We start from the raw sequence: 18,190 nt of genomic DNA on the forward strand, positions 1-18,190 counted from the left end.
GCATTTCTAATTTATCAAATTCCAAGAGTAAACACTTAAAATACATGTGCTTCAGCCTAAACTGATATATGTACAGATGTTTGGAAGTCAAGATACTGACAACTGCGGACTAGATGAATTACTCTTTTCTTCTTATCCTTATTTTAGGAATTTTCAATTTCCTGTTGTACTTCACATACATTTTCTTAGATTTTAATACAATTTAAAGGTGAATTGCTACAAAATGGACACTTTTTTTGAGGTAGCTGTGTACAGACATTAACTCTTACCTAACATAGGCTCCATGAAAACAAACCATTAGTTAAAACATTATAATAGGAATAGCTTGCTTTGTAGGATAGGAGTTTTATAAATAGTCATTTTTGTGGACAATGAACAATATTATGGTGATATTTGGTTGTAATGTCTTATTATTGAGAAATACTATAGGTTCAGTTACAAAGTGCATCATGTCTTTGATATGAATCCTTTTGTGTTATTATGCTGGTCAAAGATTGGGGCACAAATTGATGCCAAAAAACAATGTTGTTTAGTTAGCTACTCAGTGTTCCTTTCAGCCATAGGTTTCACCTAAGGTAGGTGGGCAAAACGGAAGCAATAGAAGCAGAGAATATTTGCATAACTAGCAGCATGAGTAAAACGACTGAAAGGTAGCATGCACTAATGCTTTTTGATAACAATATTAAAAATATCCCCTTTTATGTACTCGTGTTATTTCCTCTAAATCTGAAACCTTTCTACGTCAATAAAACTTGAAACATTTACCTTATTTTATCATGAGTAAATATAAATGTAATTTTACTTCCTTCTATAAAAGCAAAATAATTTCTTCAAACATTATTAAAGCAAAAGTAGTCAGTTAGCATCATCTATATTGGTAAATGGAAGAATTTTACAAAAGATTTCCCCCACAAAATTAACAATGAACAAATGGTTAAGAAGAACCACTCAAAACTACCATCATATACAAGAATAGGTTCTAATAAAACCCAAGTTCCCTGGGCAGATATGATATTCAGGATAATCCTTTATTGTTCTTTGCCTTTTTTCTTCTTGAACTTGGTGGAGTCTGAGTCAATGGTGTTCCTTTCTTGTTAATAATTGGTGGTAGCTTAAGTATAATTTCATTATCATCATCGTCGTCATTCATTTCAGCTGCTTGAGCTTTCCGCCTCTCTAAAAATGTTGGTGAACAAATGGGTGTGAGATCCTAGATACAAGAAGCAAAAGACAAAGATAAATTGGGTGAATGTCATTTCTGTTATACATACATATATATGTACATATATGTGAAAACTCTTAGTTTATAGAGCTACAGAAATGTGGCCTTTTGCTAAGATGAAATAAGGACTTAAAGAGATAATCTAGTCCAGTCACCTTATTTTACAGATGAGAGAACTGAAGGGCTAAGAAAGCCAAATGATCTGCACAAAGTTAAGGAGACATCAGACATAAATATCACTCTATTTTTAGAATTCAGTTGTAGATCTGGTTTCAAGGCTATCTCATTTTTAAATCTAATTTGCATAGACAAGTAAGTAGTAGAGTTCACTTATTTGTCAAGACTGATTTTTCTAAAACATTAATACTTCAATCTATGATGATAGTTACAGTTTTTCAAATGATACATATATACATTTAGGGCAATCAAGATATAAAACATACTGTAGTAAGTCAACTTTAATAGCTTCTGTTAAACCTATCTCAAATTCTAACTTTGCCATACACGAACATTTTTATTGTAAAACAAAGTTTGATTTCTGAATTTTAAAAGAAATGAACTTCTTTTTCACCAATCAAATTTATTAGTTATCGTAGCTAAAAGTTTATGGAAAGTTACCTGGCTATCCAAAGTATCAAGGGCAGTATCTGAAACATTCATCTTCTCTTTCTTGGGTAATTCCTGTAATACATTTTAACAAGTTTCTTATATCCATCTACTCACCCACCCTATACATCTATATATATATATATGTATATGCATACATGTAGGCATTCTCTCTCTGTCTCTTTCTCCCCCATCCTCCCATTTTGGTGAACTTTGAACAATCGGTTGCTTACATTTGGTGCCCCAATTTTACCTCATTATCAATAGTCTTCTGAAGAGTAGTTCCTGCAACCTTCTTTTTTCTTCTGTTTCGTAAAACCTTAAATTTTAAGATGATAAAACTTTAATGTAGTTTCAGTAATCTTAATTATTACTCTTGTTATTGATAACAATTCAGGACAGGTATTTTTAACCTTCATTTTCATGGACATTCTGCTTCCCCAACCTCCGGTGAAGTCTAGAGACTACTCAGAACAATGTTTTAAAATGAATAAAAATACATAATGTTAAAAAGGAAACCAATTATTTTGAAATAATTATACAAATATTACAAAAAGGCAAATTAACTTTTAAAGTTAAGTATAACTTACGCCTAAATATCCCTGACTTAGACATTTCATATTAAGAGGTCAGTTGTTTCTCTTAAGGGGTTTAACTACTTCCAGTCTGGATGGAGGGATGTGGAAGGAAGAAAAAAGAGAAGTATGTGCAAAGAAATATGCATATTACAATGTATAGTGTAAGAAAGGCAAGAATGAAATCTAAAGTTCTCTAGGAAAATTTGAGATTTAGATGAGTATACTTGTAAATAGAGAACAGGACCAATGAAAAATATGATATAGAGGGAAAAGTGACAAAGCCTTTGAAACTGATGAGCTTGAGGAAGAGAAAAGACACCTCCCCTAAATTTCCCTCGAAAACGGTGGTATTCTCAAAAGAAAGCCCAGAGGAAGAATAGTTTAATTTTGGAAACTTTCACTCCTCCTTCAATATCTCAAACACATATCTCCGTCTCCCTCTCCCCGTTCTTCCCCCCTCTCTCTTCCTCTCTCCCCCACTCCCCCATGTGAGGCGAGTGGGAAAGCTTCCCCGCATTTCTCTATTAATAAATCCTTATAAATATCATACTTTGGAGGCATTGAATATTAATTTTAAAATCTACAAGTCATAGTTAAATCATTCTTGAAAATTGTTCACCCCTTTAAAAACCAACCATTCTAGCTTCCAACAATTGGGGGGAAGGTGGGAGGTGCAGGGAAGAAGGGAGGGAGTAAGGAAGGACAACATGGCTAATTACAAGTGAAGGACTTGAAAAGCCCAAAAGAGGTTTTTATATTTGATCTTAGTAATATAGAATCTCTGGAGTTTAGTGAAAGGGGGGGGGGTATGGGCAGGGGACAGGGCAAGTGCTATGGTTAGAACCATGATCTAGGAAGATAATTTAAAAAAATTCTTTCATTTTATTAACAAATTTCCACCTAAGTTTTCTAAAGTTATATGATTTATTTCTCTCCCAGAATTGATAAGCAATTCAGTCTGGGTTATACATATATTATCAAGCAAAACAGATTTCCATATTACTCATTTTTTGTAGGAGAATAATTTTCTAAAACCAAAACCCCAAGTCATATGCCCAAGTAGTCAAGTGATAAATCATATGTTTTCATCTGTATTTATACTAGGAAGATCAAATGGCAGGCTACTGCAGTAGTCCAGGTGTGAGGTGATAAAGCCCTTACCTAGGGTAGTGGTGGAAAGAAGCATATTGAAGAGATGTTACAAAGGCAGAATCTACAAGATCTGAAACTGATTGGATTGGGGGGAGAGGCAGAAGGGGAGGAAAATGAAGAATTGGAGATGACACCTTGATTTGTAGTGTGGGTGACTATATAGTAGAGCCCTTAACAGTAATAGGGAAGGTTGGGAAGGGAGGAAAAGAACTGTATGTGTGTGTGTGGGGGTGGGGGCAGGGTGGTGGTGGGATTATGAGTAGTTTCAAACATGATGAGTTTAAGATGTTGTATAATTGGAATTTGGGAGATGCCATTTAAAAGTATATATATTTTCTATGGACACGCGGGGACCTTAAAAACTACATTTCCCGTGGTCCAATGGGTTTCCTGTTTTGGATTATGTATTCAAGGTGAGGGACTGTTTTAAATAGGGGGAAGTGACCTTGAACTTCCTCTTTAGCTACCTGGGTGCAAGGAGGTAACAATAATGGCTGGGGCGGCAGTTTTGAATTCTTACCAGAGCGTGGTCTAATGATTTTTATCTCTATCAGCATGGCTTTAATTAAAATACTAATTTCTATATTTATATCAGCCTTTATTATTTTTAATCTTAACAATTATGGCAACCGTACGAAGTTTGGATTAAGAATTCTCAATTTTCTAGATAGTCTAAGAGGAAACCATGCGACTCTGGGAACCAGGGTCTCAGAAGCTATCTTTTTCCTTGCCCAGTCCTCTCCCGATTTTCCCCAGCCTAGAGGCTGTTTTATGGGGAAGAGAGACAATGGCTTTAATTGCTGTTGGGCTGCAAATTATTTTGCTCAATGCCCTGGGCCTGGTGGCCCTTGCGGAAGCAAAAAAAAAAAACGCCAGAGAGCCCAGCCAGTGTGTCTCTGCCGCTGATCTCCTGACTCCATTCCTATGGCTTCCTGCCTACTCTGATCTCCGCACCTTTTGCTGGACCCACCGGAGCAGACTCGCTGGTGCTACTAGTCCTGTTCTGAGCCCAGAACCCCAAGCCCCAACATTGATGACCCCCGGCTGCTGTTTTTGCCGAGATTTTCGAAGACTTCTGCCGCTACTGCTTAGGCTTGGGTAATATATTTCCACTACCCTCCCTTGGTAATGGCCTGCATTCTAGCCCTCCACGTGTTTCTCTAAACACCTAATTTAGGCAACCCCCACCCACACAAGCTCTACACGTGGGATTTTCTACAAAACTGACCTAAGCTTTTCTCTAACCCCAAGCCACGTGGACCTAGAGTCTGAACCTCTCGGGCGCATGGCCTATTCAAACTTTTGAGATTATTAAAAACTGAACTTAGGGGAAGAGATTCACCCCCATACCTGCTCAGAACTTTGAACTGAGAGCAAAGACGGATTATAAAAAAAACAACCCTTAAACTCAGCAGAACTCAATCTTTTAAACCTCGGAACTGAACGACTTTTAAAGAGACTGTATCTTACTGTATTTTGCTAATTAGTTTTGTAAATTAATCTTGCTTATTTCATTGATTTTCCTGTTACACTGAATCATTTTACGCTAATGAAGTTTCTGCTTATGATATTATTATATTTCCTAATTTACTTAAAGCTTACTGTATCAGAAACAATGCGGTTATATGTACCACCTATGAACATCTTATAGGAGCATATGTCTTTAAAATTTATTCTGTCTTGGTAATTTAAAGAACCTTGAAGTTTCCATGCTTTGAGTATTACCTTGTAATTTTACAAGAGGTCTTACTTTAAATCCTTAAGAATTGTTGTCTTAAAGGATAAAGCTTTTATATATTATATTATAAGAGAAATTATTGCCTTAAAGGGGTAGAAGCATTTCCTACCCAGGATTTGTTTTAAAACAGGAAGCCAAGGAGCTCCTGCATATTCTTATCTGAGGATAATTTAGACCAGAAGGTTTCTTTTTTAAATATCAGATTTTGATATGGAAGCAATAACAGAATTTGTTGAGAAACTCTTAGCCAAGATTTAAAAGTTGTAACAAGTATATGATTTTAAACATCATTGTTTATTGTTTTAAAATGTGCTATTGGAAATAATGGTACTCTATTTGAATGTGCATTGTGAATCTGCTATTTGTAAGATCCATTTTCTCTCATAGAAAACCTCATTTTTGGGTAAGAAAACCCTTCTAGTTCTAAGCTATATGTATATTTTTGATTTTTAAAACATTTTTTTAATTAGAGCAATTGATTTTTCCTTTTTCTCATCTTGTACTGGAAGTACATATATAATCATTATTTATCTTTTTTAATAAGCTTAATGCAAACACCTGAAGAGCCTTGAGACTATGGGATTATGATTAAATGCCTCTCTGATTCCAGAAGGGAACATAAAGCCGTTAATTCGTGCTAAAGAAAGCACATGGTCAGAGACTTGACTAAAAATCTGCATGAATTGCAGGAGTTCTATGCCAATACTTTAGGGCTTGGAAATTGGGGTTTGAGTCCTGGAGTCCCAGTCTTTTCTAAAACTTTTAGAGGACGTGGGTCGCCTCGACTTAGATTCCTAGAAAGCACCTAAGATTGGTTATTTGGCTCACTTCCCTGAAAAGCTGATGGTAAATCAGATCAGAGAGAGACATTTCCTTTAGTCCTGGCCCTGAATGGGTAATTGCAAACTGCTGAATTCACTTTAATTAGGCCTTCATTCAAAGGTCTAAGTTTATTTTCCTTACATTTTTTGCACATTTTACATTTCATTCACAAGTTAATTTTTTCTTCTTTTTTCTTGAATTTTATTCTTTGTATTTTGCCAATTAATTTCATACAACTCCCTCTCCTCCCCCCCCCCCACTCAGCCACTCATCCTTAGCTGACCTGAGGTACCCTTTCAAAGAAAAAAGGTATGTTTAGAATTTCCCTCAGGGGGATGGGATGTATATTAATTTTTTTTTTTAAAAAAATTCGATAATGTAAAAATATATGTATATTTAAACCTTTTAGGAGTAATTTCAGGGGGAATTGTATAATTCTCAGAAGAAAATGTATGTTTTATAATCTATAATGTAAAGTTTAAATTCTTTTGAGAATAATTTCAGGATAAGGATCATGCCATCTCCCCAGAATCCAGACGACGAACCTGTTTGGTGAAGAAGACACCATGAAGATGTCTGAGGAAGCCTTCACTGTACCATAAAGACCAAATTTGAACTTTGGGGTGCAGTTGATTGAACTATGGGGAGTTGAATTTGAATTGAATGTATTGTCTTAATTGTACATGTTATACCAATAGGGGACTGCCCCCAAATTGGTTTTTTGTCATTGCGGCTAGTTTTATCCATTTGTTCATCTATTTCTTTTATCCCCCAAATTCCTAAAATTTTAGAACTTGTCTATGTTTACGGATCCAGCAAAGAAAAAAGACCAACTTTTTTTTGTTGGATCCCAGGGGGAATTGTATAATTGGAATTTGGGAGATGCCATTTAAAAGTATATAAATTTTCTATGGACACGTGGGGACCTTAAAAACTACATTTCCTGTGGTCCAACGGGTTTCCTGTTTTGGATTATGTATTCAAGGTGAGGGACTGTTTTAAATAGGGGGAAGTGACTTTGACCTTCCTCTTTAGCTACCTGGGCACGAGGAAGTTAACAATAATGGCTGGGGTGGCAGTTTTGAATTCTTACCAGAGTGTGGTCTAATGATTTTTATCTCTATCAGCATGGCTTTAATTAAAATACTAATTTCTATATTTATATCAGTCTTTATCATTTTTAATCATAACAATGTATACAGGATGATATCCACTTCAAAATGTCCAATATACAGATGGGAGTTGACTGAGATTACAGGTCAAGAGAGGCTAGGATTAGAAAAATTTAAGAATCATCTACACTGTGATAATACCCAGTAGGTATTTGGAAATAGTTGAATCAATGGGAGCTGATGAGATCAAATGGAAAGAAGGGCCAAGGACATACCACCTCGTGGTCCTCTAAGCCCTCCCAGGGGAGGAAATGAACAATTATCACTGGGTGCAATACTAGCAGCATTGAGGAGAATTCAAATCAGTTTTACTGTTACTGTAAACATATGGCTAGGTAAGCCTGCCTTTTGTCATTGGGTTGACTGATACTGTAAGTCAATCTATTGTACTTCATCCACTCTATCAGTCATGTGCCATGGAAAAGACATTTGCCACTACTAAAGTCTGGCTCTCTCTGCCTTATGCTGGGATGGAGTACTAACTTACTTAGGCTTGAGCACTACTGAGCTGCCATTGCCTTCCTGTGCTAGACAAAAGCACTGTGTGTGTGTGTGCGCGCGTGAGCGCACACGCCCCTATTGCTAGCATCTAAATCTTACCCATTATCATGAACTCTTGCTGGAGAAAAGACAATACAACATAAAAAGCAACAGTCACAGATTCCTCTATGCTAGTGCACGCCTTTCATTTCTCAAGTGAAAGCAACAGCCATTTCTGTGGGATTAAGGAAATGTTCCTAGGGCCCAACTTCTGTACTCTTTAGGGGCTCCAAATTAGAAGCAGCAGAAAATTAGTTTCATTTTTTTGGGGGGTGAGGAGTAGAAATTTTTTAAACTAATGCAACATCCCTGATTTCTCTCAGCTAATTGAATGGGAGACAATGGGCACATATTTCAATATTCCTAATTCCATAAATATCTCTTAAGCCCATGAGGGAGAATTCAGGATTGTCCTTTCAAATGCCACCCTACTCCATCCCCAATGGTTTTCACATCAAAGAGTCACAAAAAAATTCATGTAGCAAAATTGAGATTTTTCTCCCAAAGTCCAAGTTAAAAACAAACAAACAAAACTCCAATAGTTTCGTTAGCACAATCAGAATACAAAACTGTGAGGGATCTGTTTTGGTTTGTATTCTCTCACTGTTGGAAACTTCATGCCACCTTCTTAATGGCTAGTTATTTCTGTATACAATTATATGGTTCAGTTGCATGGTCAGTTCCAAAAAGACATTGAAAACCCAAATGTTTCTACATACATGATTTCCTAGAAGCTCATTAGACACTTTGAAGTTTCAGGTTGTTAAATCGTGCCTAACTCTTAGTGATCCCATTTGGAAATTTTTTTTGGGGGGGAGGAAGGGGGGGGCAAAGATGCTAGTATGGTTTTCCATATCCTTCTCCAGCTCATTTTATAGATGAGGTGTAAAAGGTGAAGGGCCCTTGCCCAGAGCCAGTTAAGTATCTGAGACCAATCTGAACTCAAGGTCTTCCTGACTCCAGGCCTGGCATTCTGCCCAGTGAGCCACCTAGCTGCCTACTAAAGGCTTCCTGTAAATAAGATGATAATAACCACTCAAAATACAAAGATATCCACAATCCTAGAAGATGGGACACAGCTAGTTATTTAGAACTAGTCTTCCCAATATAGGGAAATCTCTTTCTCCATCCCCTAAAACTTCAACCTCTCTAAGCTGTACTAAAAATAAATGAATTCTTTAGATTCCCCTAGTAGAATATAAAGGCTTAACTTATCAAGCTGCAAGTCTCCACAAAGCTAGAGGGCATAAAACAAAGCTTGACCAATTATCTTCAAAATTTAGTTCTTGTAGGGCAGTCATACATTGGTTTTTCCTTACTGAATATAGCGTTGTGCAGTTTACTCAACTACACGAGGATGAAGCTCACAGCAATAATCTTTTTAGAAGCATCACCAAAAGTATGAGGGTCAGTCAGGGCTTACCTTCCTTTGCACTGCCCACTCCCCATTTCAATGAGTTCATTATGTTCCAATTTTGCAAAACTAGGGCAAATATTCTGGCATGGTCTTGAATTAATCAAGTCCCTCAAGTACTTTAGGTTCAATATCAGAACAAAATGAAATATTAGCAATAGCAAGAGAATATTCAGCAAGGATAGGCACTAAGGACACCTTGAGATGATTTAGCTGAACAAAAGCTCCCTTTCCTAAGTTACTCATCCATCAGCCAAGAATCATAATTCTTCTGTAGCTCTTCAAGACTGCTTTGTATTCAGTCAGATGGGATACCAACAGTCAACTAAATCTGAAGAAGGTCTCAAAACCCTTTAAGGAAAAATTAGATTAACATGCATGGGGGAAGAGGTTAGGATATTGCTCCTTTAATAGAATGATAGTAGCATTCAACTCATCTTCAGATTTAAGGTGCCACACAGTAAATTAAGTTTTATTGAATACAATTCGCAAGGTTAACTTTGGCAAAGATATATTCCTAACACATGGCCAAATCTATAAAAACCTTAAGATATGACTTCAGAGACTTTTAGTTCATAAAGAAGAAACACTTACTAATTTAGGAAATGTATAATCTATTCCTTTTTCAGCTAATCTCTTTCGGAGCTTATTTTCTTTCTTTTTAAATCGCTTCTCCATTCTTATCTTTTCTTCATAAGTTCGTTCCTTGTTATAACGTTTTACTGCTGGATGGGAGGGCTTTGAAAATGGAATCTCACAGCCTTTGAAAAGTTCTTCATGTACTTTTTCAGGTGGCACAAAATGACCTACAAAATACACACAAAAAGGTTTCTCAAATAGAAAATAGAAGATGGTTTTCCTTGTTACTATCACTTTAAAACCTTAATCAAATAATATAACTGAAAAAACAACATGAGGAAAACATGTAACTATTAATATCATAAAGCATACTTTTGATTTCATGTGTTAAAACTAGGATAACCAAAATCAGAATCTTTGAATCCTTCATTCACTTAAGTCAAAAACTCTAAAAGGAGCTTTTTTACCTTTACACCATTATTTCACCTTTATTTCATTACCACCTACCCTTGTATCTTCGTTTCCAGTGTTTCTCTACCCCTTAAATACAGAACTCCAGAAATTATAGTAGTCAAATTTCAGACTTCTATGGTTGCTGAGAGCAGAAAGTTTCTGAGAAATTTCCATCTGCCTGTCTGTACATTAGTTCACAAAATCTAGCTATGAAAATATCAATTATCATTTATATATCAACTAATATGTATGTATGTCAGGAATTACATGAAGTGCTTTATAAATATCTCATTTTATTCACCCAATGTCCCCGGGAAGTAAGGTGCTATCATTACCTTTATTTTACAAAAGAGGAAACCGAGGCAAACAGAAGTTAAATAACTTGCCCAAGGATATACAGCTATTAAGTGTCAAAGGCTGAATGTGAACTCAGGTCTTCTTAGCTCTAGACCTAGAGGTCTAATCATTGCACCACCAGTCACTAGTTTTAACTAATACAAGAACCTAGATCTTTAGATTCTGACCCTTAGGCTGTTGTAGAAATATACAAGCAGCCAGCATGAGCAGTAGTGGCATGGAAGACTATAATAATTTTAAATTATTTTGTAGATAATTAAAACAGCACAAGTTTATAATGGCACAGATAATAAAACCTATCCCTAATTTTTTTTAAACATTTATTAATAATCATTTTTAACATGGTTACATGATTCATGCTCCTACTTTCCCCTTCACCCCCCGCACCCCCCCACCCATGGCCGATGCACATTTCCACTGGTTTTGTCATGTGTCCTTGATCAAGACCAATTTCCAAATTGTTGGTGGTTGCATTGGTGTGGTAGTTTCGAGTCCACATCCCCAATCGTGTCCACCCCGACCCATGCGTTCAAGCAGTTGCTTTTCTTATATGTTTCCTCTCCTGCAGTTCTTCCTCTGAATGTAGGTAGCGTTCTTTACCATAAATCCCTCAGAGCTGTCCTGGGTCATTGCATTGTTGCTGGTACAGAAGCCCATTACATTCGATTTTACCACAGTGTATCAGTCTCTGTGTACAATGTTCACCTAATTTTTTTTTTGAAAATGATTCTATGCTCAAATTTAAATGTGTAAAAGTCTGAATTACAATGAAACACAGATCTTTAAAACAAATACTGGAGTCACTCAATAAAGATGTAATTCAGGAGTTAGAAAACTCTCTAAACTTATCCATCTAAGGAAAAACAAATACATAAGACAACCAAATAATCTTAAGGAAATATACATTAACACTCCACTTATCTGGAAACCAGAACACAGATTTATAGTTGAAAGAGAATTCAAGAGGCAGAGTCCGATCTTTTCATTTCAAAGATGATGAAAGCTAAGGCTCAGAGATATTGATTTACCCAAAGTCAGACTATAAGGAGAAGAGCAGTGCTTTGAATTCAGGCCTTTCAACTCTCTATGTAGCATGCTTTCTACTATACCAAACTGCATCTTGTTTACCTGGATAAAGTCGACACATTGTTCACTTAAAGAAATTCTGCTTGGTAGACATGTCAACTGTTATTTCTAGTTATATATTTTATTAAGACTTCCTTCAAAATCAGTTATGATAAAACTTCTATAGGATGTAAGCTTGTCATCTAGAATAATCATCATGTAGAATGTTCTCTTCTGTTGTTGCAGAAGTGAGTAATCACTGTATAATCAGGAAGGAGAAGGAATATAGCCATGTACTGGATGGTACTTTGTAGATATGTTTCTTGCTGGTTCACATACCCTTTCCCTTCACTCTAAGGGGCAGGGAACAAGTTATATTGTACTTTTAAAAAGAGGAAAGTTCAAATAAAATTTTCCTGAAATTATCTTAATAGCTCATTGCTCTTACAGTGTTACATAAGCTATAAATTCTTTCTTTAAAAAACAAAACCAAAAAACTCCTTACTTCCTACCTTAGAAATGATACTAAATATTGGTTCCAATGCAGAAGAGCAGTAAGGGCTAGAGGCAATTGGAGTTCAAGTGATTTGCCCAGGGTGACACAGCTAGGAAGTGTCTGAAGCCAGATTTAAACCCTGGACCTCATGTCTCTAGGCCAGATCTCTATCCACTGAACCATCTAGCTGCCCCAATAAACTATAAATTTTGGCAGATGTTACTCTAAATGAGAAGAGGGCTCATTTGTAATTTTAAATATAAGACAAAATGGAAAAGGAGAAGCCTGCTCACCCTTGGGATAGGTACTATTTCTATAATTATGTCACAAGTCTGAAAGGAAAATGTCTTCCAATCTATGGGAAAGGGAAAATTTTAAAACCAAGCAAGAGTTAGAAAAAATTACAAAATGTAAAATAAATAATTTTGATTATACTAAATTAAAATGTTTTTGTACAAANTACAAAATGTAAAATAAATAATTTTGATTATACTAAATTAAAATGTTTTTGTACAAACAAAAACAATGCAACCAAAATCAGAAGGGAAACAACAAACTAGGAAAAAATCTTTATGACAAAAAACTCTAACAGAGGTCTAATTACTCAAATATACAAGGAGCTAAATCAATTGTATAAAAAAATCAAACCATTCCCCAATTGATAAATGGGCAAGGGACATGAATAGGCAATTTTCAGATAAAGAAATCAAAACTATCAATAAGCACATGAAAAAGTGTTTTAAATCTCTAATAATTAGAGAAATGCAAATCAAAACAACTCTGAGGTATCACCTCACACCTAGCAGATTGGCTAAAATGAAAGAAGGGGAGAGTAATGAATGTTGGAGGGGATGTGGCAAAATTGGGACATTAATGCATTGCTGGTGGAGTTGTGAACTGATCCAACCATTCTGGATGGCAATTTGGAACTATGCTCAAAGGGCTATAAAAGACTGCCTGCCCTTCGATCTAGCCATAGCATTGCTGGGTTTATATCCCCAAGAGATCACAGATAAACAGATTTATACAAAAATATTTGTGGCCGCGCTTTTTGTGGTGGCAAAAAACTGGATAGCGAGGGTATGCCCTTCAATTGGGGAATGGCTGAATAAATTGTGGTATATGCTGGTGATGGAATACTATTGTGCTCAAAGGAATAATAAACTGGAGGAATTCCATGTGAACTGGAAAGACCTCCAGGAATTGATGCAGAGTGAAAGAAGCAGAGCCAGAAGAACATTGTACACAGAGACCAATACACTGTGGTAAAATAGAATGTAATGGACTTCTGTACTGGCAGCAATGCAATGACCCAGGACAATTCTAAGGGATTTATGGAAAAGAACGCTACCCACATTCTGAAGAACTGCAGGCGCAGAAACACAGAAGAAAAACAACTGCTTGAACACATGGGTTGATGCAGACAGGATTGGGAATGTAGACACTAAATGACCACACCAATGCAACTATCAATAATATGGAAATAAGTCTTGATTGATCACACATGCTAAAACCAGGGGAAATGCACGTCGGATATGGGGGGGAGGGTGAAGGGGAAAATAAAAACAAGAATCATGTAACCATCGAAAATTTTTCTAAAAGAATATTTTTTTAAAAAAGAAAATATCTTCCAAATAGAGATACTTACACTTCAATAGCCTTTCACAAAAAAGGTAGTTGTTCATTGTATCAGCAACAATCTTAGCAACATCATCAGATTCAAACTCCAGAAATCCATAGCCCTTACTATTTCCAGTCTGTAAGAAAAATGTCCATCATTATAAGGCATGGTATAAAAATTATAGTAGAAAATCCTCCCCATTTTATTAATTTAAATAATGTAAATTACTTAAGTATGCCATACTTTTAGAAACCCAACAGTACTTCACACAATTATAAATGGCCAGATTAAAAAAAATGCAAGGTTAATACAGTTATGATACAAACTAATTGCAATTGTGTATCTATATCTTTTAAACCAGTGATTCCCAAAGTGGGCACCACCACCCCCTGGTGGGTGCTGCAGAGATGGGGGGGGGAGGAGGAGTGATGGCCACAGGTGCATTTATCTTTCCTATTAATTGCTATTAAAATTAAAAAGAAAAATAATTTCCAGGGGCGCTAAGTAATATTTTTTTCTGGAAAGTGGGCAGTAGTCCAAAAATGTTTGGGAACCACTATTTTAAACTGTTTCCCCTCTAGGTTTTTCAGGACACTGCCTTCTCTTAGTTCTCCTCATTTGTATGACTACCACTCCTTTTCAGTTTCCTCTGATGGATCTTACCCAGACTGTATCTATCTAACAAGGGATATCCCCCAAGGCTCTTTCCTATACCCCCTTTTCTTCTGCCTCTATACTATTTTTCGCTTGGTGATCTCATCACTTCTTGAGGATTCACTGACCTCTCTTGTAGAATATGATTCTCAGACCTACTTATCTAGGCCATACCTCTAATCTCACATCCCCAAATCTTTGATTGTTATAGTGTTACATCTAAATGGATGTTCCCATGATAACTGAAATTCTCCTCCATTAGATTATAGGTTCCTAGAGAGCAATGAAAAAAAACTTCTATTCGTGCTTACCATAGTGCCTGACAGAGTAAGGCAATTAATAAACTGACTTGACTAGTTGATTTCTATTAACCACCAGAATCCAAGACTTTTGTTGTAATGAATACAACATTTTCACTCAGAAAATGGCATGGTTTTGTAAGATTAGAAGTGATATCATAAATGAAGAATGTTCCTATCTTTTATTATTCTACTTAAAGCAGGAAGTTGTGTAAATGAAATTAACTCTAGCCCATTTATAGTCAAAAATCTACTTACCCTAGGCATCTAGATTATATCATCCCCACCTCCCAGAAAAAGGGGAGTGGAGATAAGTTAACCACAGGTGACAATAAGTATCAAATCAAGAACAAGGGACTGCCATTTGGGCAGTCCAAAATCAGTGTAGAGGCTGCCATTGGTCCACTTGAATTAGAGGTGGCCCACAGGAAATGATGAGAGACACTATCTCTTTAAATACCTGAGTTACTTCCTGGTTCAGTTAGTTGAAGAGTGGAAGGAGTTCAGGAGTTTCGGCTTTGGACTTGGTGCTGAAGGTGCTCGGCTGAGACCTCAGAATGCTTCTACTCTGAATTGTCATGTGGGTAAGTTAGGCTGACTTCCTTGGCCTACCTTGGCGTTTCCAAACTCTGCCTTAAGTAGGCTTATAGCCTCTCTGATTTCTAAAGTCTTGTGGCTTGTAACCTAGTTTAATTAGACTTTTAAGCCTCTCTCTCCGTCCAGGCCTCTCCCTCTCTCTATTTACCTACCTTTTACCTTCCTAATTGTAAATAAACTACCTTAAACTGGATGCTGACTTGGGTCTATTTTAATTATGGAATCAATCTGAATTGTTGATTCCTGGCGGCCACACTTTAAATATATATTTATAAAATACCCAAAAATCCCTCAAATACTTCTATAACTGTTAGGAAGAAGCAATAGAGAATAAAAAGTGATGGTACAGAAAATGCCATTGAATTACTTTTGTCTTCCAGAGAGTAGGATGAGTTCAGGTGCATGAGTCACTGGTAGGATAAAGTCTATTTTCATCCTAGTGGTGAAAATAACTGGTCTAAAATCAGGAGATAAAAATTGTCAAAAATGACAACAATCAATGTTGGAAGAGCTGTGGAAGGATGGGCACACTAACACATTGTTAGTGGAGCTGTGAAATGGTGCAATATGGAATTATGTAAATAAAGTGATTAGAACGTCCATATCTCTTGAACTAAACTCTGTTACTAGACATATACTCCATGAATCATCGATACGAGTTTGTATATACTCTAAAATACTTATAACTTTTTATAGCTAAGAATTAGAAACAAAATAAATGCCAGTGAGTTGAGGAATGGCTAAACAAATTGTAGTCCATGAATGTAATGGAATATTTTTGTGCTTTAAGAAATGTTGAGTACAATGAACAGAGAAGCATAGAATGATCTATATTAATAGTAAAGTAAGCAAAGCCAAGAAAACAACATACATAATCACAACAATTTAAGTTGTTCAAGTGTAGTAACAAAATTATAAAGATCAAGCAGGACTCAAATGAAGAAATATAAGACAATCCTAAACCTATTCCTTTGTGGAGGTAGGAAGCCCACCAGTATTACATACTGTACATATTTGTGGACTCATCAAAGTACCAATCAGTAGTGCTGGTTTTTTTTTCCTCTCTAAAAAATGTCATATGAATTGGCTCTCTAGTAGGAAGAGAAGGGATAATTATGATGTAAGAAATATCAACAAGAACTTATAAAAAAAGTAGAACCATAAGAGAACTAAAAGAAACTAATAGAGATTGGGAAGCAATGTATTTGCTTGGATTTCATCCTTTGGTGTGTATCTGTGAGAGAAAGTCCAGAGGCTCTGTCATTAAGGTCACAAAAAATCCTAGATTTTAAGAGCTGGAAGGGACCTTTGTGGTCATCTAGTCCAAACTAAATGTGAAAGGAATACCCTCACTATACATAACTGGTAAGTGTTCATCCATCTTCTCTGTATGAAATCCTCCAGGGAGGGAAGACTCATCATTTCTCTCTGCAATACTGTCTGACTTTGGGACAGTTCTATTAGAAGTTTTTCTTGACATCAAGTTGGCCTTTCTGCCAACTTTTAACCATTACTTGTAGTTCTGCCCTTTGGGGCCAAACAGAACAATTCTAACCTATCTTCAAGCACTTGAAGACAGATCATATTCAGACCGACCTTAGCCCTCCAAAATATACTGTTTTGCTAGTGAGCCCAAACAAAGCTAAGAAATGAGTTTTGAGGGGCAGTTGGGTTGCTCAGTGGATTGAGTCAGGCCTAGAGACGGGAGGTCCTAGGTTCAAATCCAGCCTCAGACACTTCCCAGCTGTGTGACCCTGGGCAAATCACTTGACCCATTGCCCACCCTTACCACTCTTCCACCTGTGTGAACTAATACACAGAAGTTAAGGGTTTAAAAAAAAAAAAGAAAGAAATGAGTTATGGTCTAGCGATTTTTTAACCATCTTTAAACACAACTTAGCAAATTTTTAAGTCATGTCAAAATTCCTGACCCTCCTCAAGGGGAAGGCATTCCTTTTATTAGGCAGTAAGAGGAAAAAGTATCGGGGCAGCAGCTTAGATTGGCTTAAAACCTCAATAGTGATCAACGTGAATATTTTTATTCAGTTGTTTTCAGGTCTTACTCTTCATGACCCCATTTAGGGCTTTCTGGGCAAAGATACTGGAGTGGCTTGCCATTTCTTCCTCTGGCTCATTTTATCGCTGAGGAAGTGGAGGGCAAACGGAATAAAGTAACTTGTCCAGCGTCACACAACTATTAAGTGTCTGAAGCCAGATTTGAACTCAGGAAGATGAGTCTTCCTGACTCCTGGCCTCTCTATCTATTGCACCACAACCTGAATATAATCTTTGGCATACTGGCACACATTTAACCATGCAAAACCCTATTTCAAGAATGATATAAAAATGCTTTGATATAGTTCTTATAATTACAAAATCTGGCTGCATCCCTTCCATCCCTGATTCCGCAGTACTCTCCTCACAACTTCTACACTCCAATCAAAATGCTATACTTGCTGTTTCCTGTTCTGGGTGGCTTTCATCTTCTGTTGCCAAGCACCTACACATTAGCTTCTTCCAAGCATAACTAAGATACCACCAAAAAATGGAGACTATTTTGTTAACCTATCACTTAACATAGTTTACAATACCTCCTTCTTATGCATTATGAGTACTTGAACCACACTGATCTACATGCTATAGTGTATATGTGTGTGTGTGTGTGTGTGTGTGTGTGTGTGTGTGTATATATATATATATATATATATATATATATATATATATATAATATGCTTGGATGCTATTAAAACTGTTAGTGCAATGGTAAAACAATGACTTAAAGGTCTTTTCCTAGCAGCTTTTAAAGAAGGGTAGAAAAGCAATAG

The 18,190-nt window shown here is 36.4% G+C and overlaps 1 protein-coding gene across 1 annotated transcript in view; it reads right to left on the minus strand.

The window, feature by feature from the left end:
* Window positions 1-858: 858 nt before the first annotated feature.
* Window positions 859-18,190, minus strand: part of NIFK (nucleolar protein interacting with the FHA domain of MKI67) — a 44,932-nt gene continuing 27,600 nt past the window's right edge. Inside the window, exons 2-6 of the mRNA XM_044669142.1 lie at window positions 13,843-13,951; window positions 9,839-10,050; window positions 2,082-2,147; window positions 1,841-1,903; window positions 859-1,210 (exon numbers count right to left, since the gene is read on the minus strand). Of these exons, the coding sequence (XP_044525077.1) occupies window positions 1,016-1,210; window positions 1,841-1,903; window positions 2,082-2,147; window positions 9,839-10,050; window positions 13,843-13,951 (645 nt within the window). The 3' untranslated portion in view covers window positions 859-1,015. The remainder of the gene's footprint in view (window positions 1,211-1,840; window positions 1,904-2,081; window positions 2,148-9,838; window positions 10,051-13,842; window positions 13,952-18,190) is intronic.

Source organism: Gracilinanus agilis, chromosome 3 (genome assembly GCF_016433145.1).
Source record: "Gracilinanus agilis isolate LMUSP501 chromosome 3, AgileGrace, whole genome shotgun sequence".
Lineage (NCBI taxonomy): Eukaryota > Metazoa > Chordata > Mammalia > Didelphimorphia > Didelphidae > Gracilinanus > Gracilinanus agilis.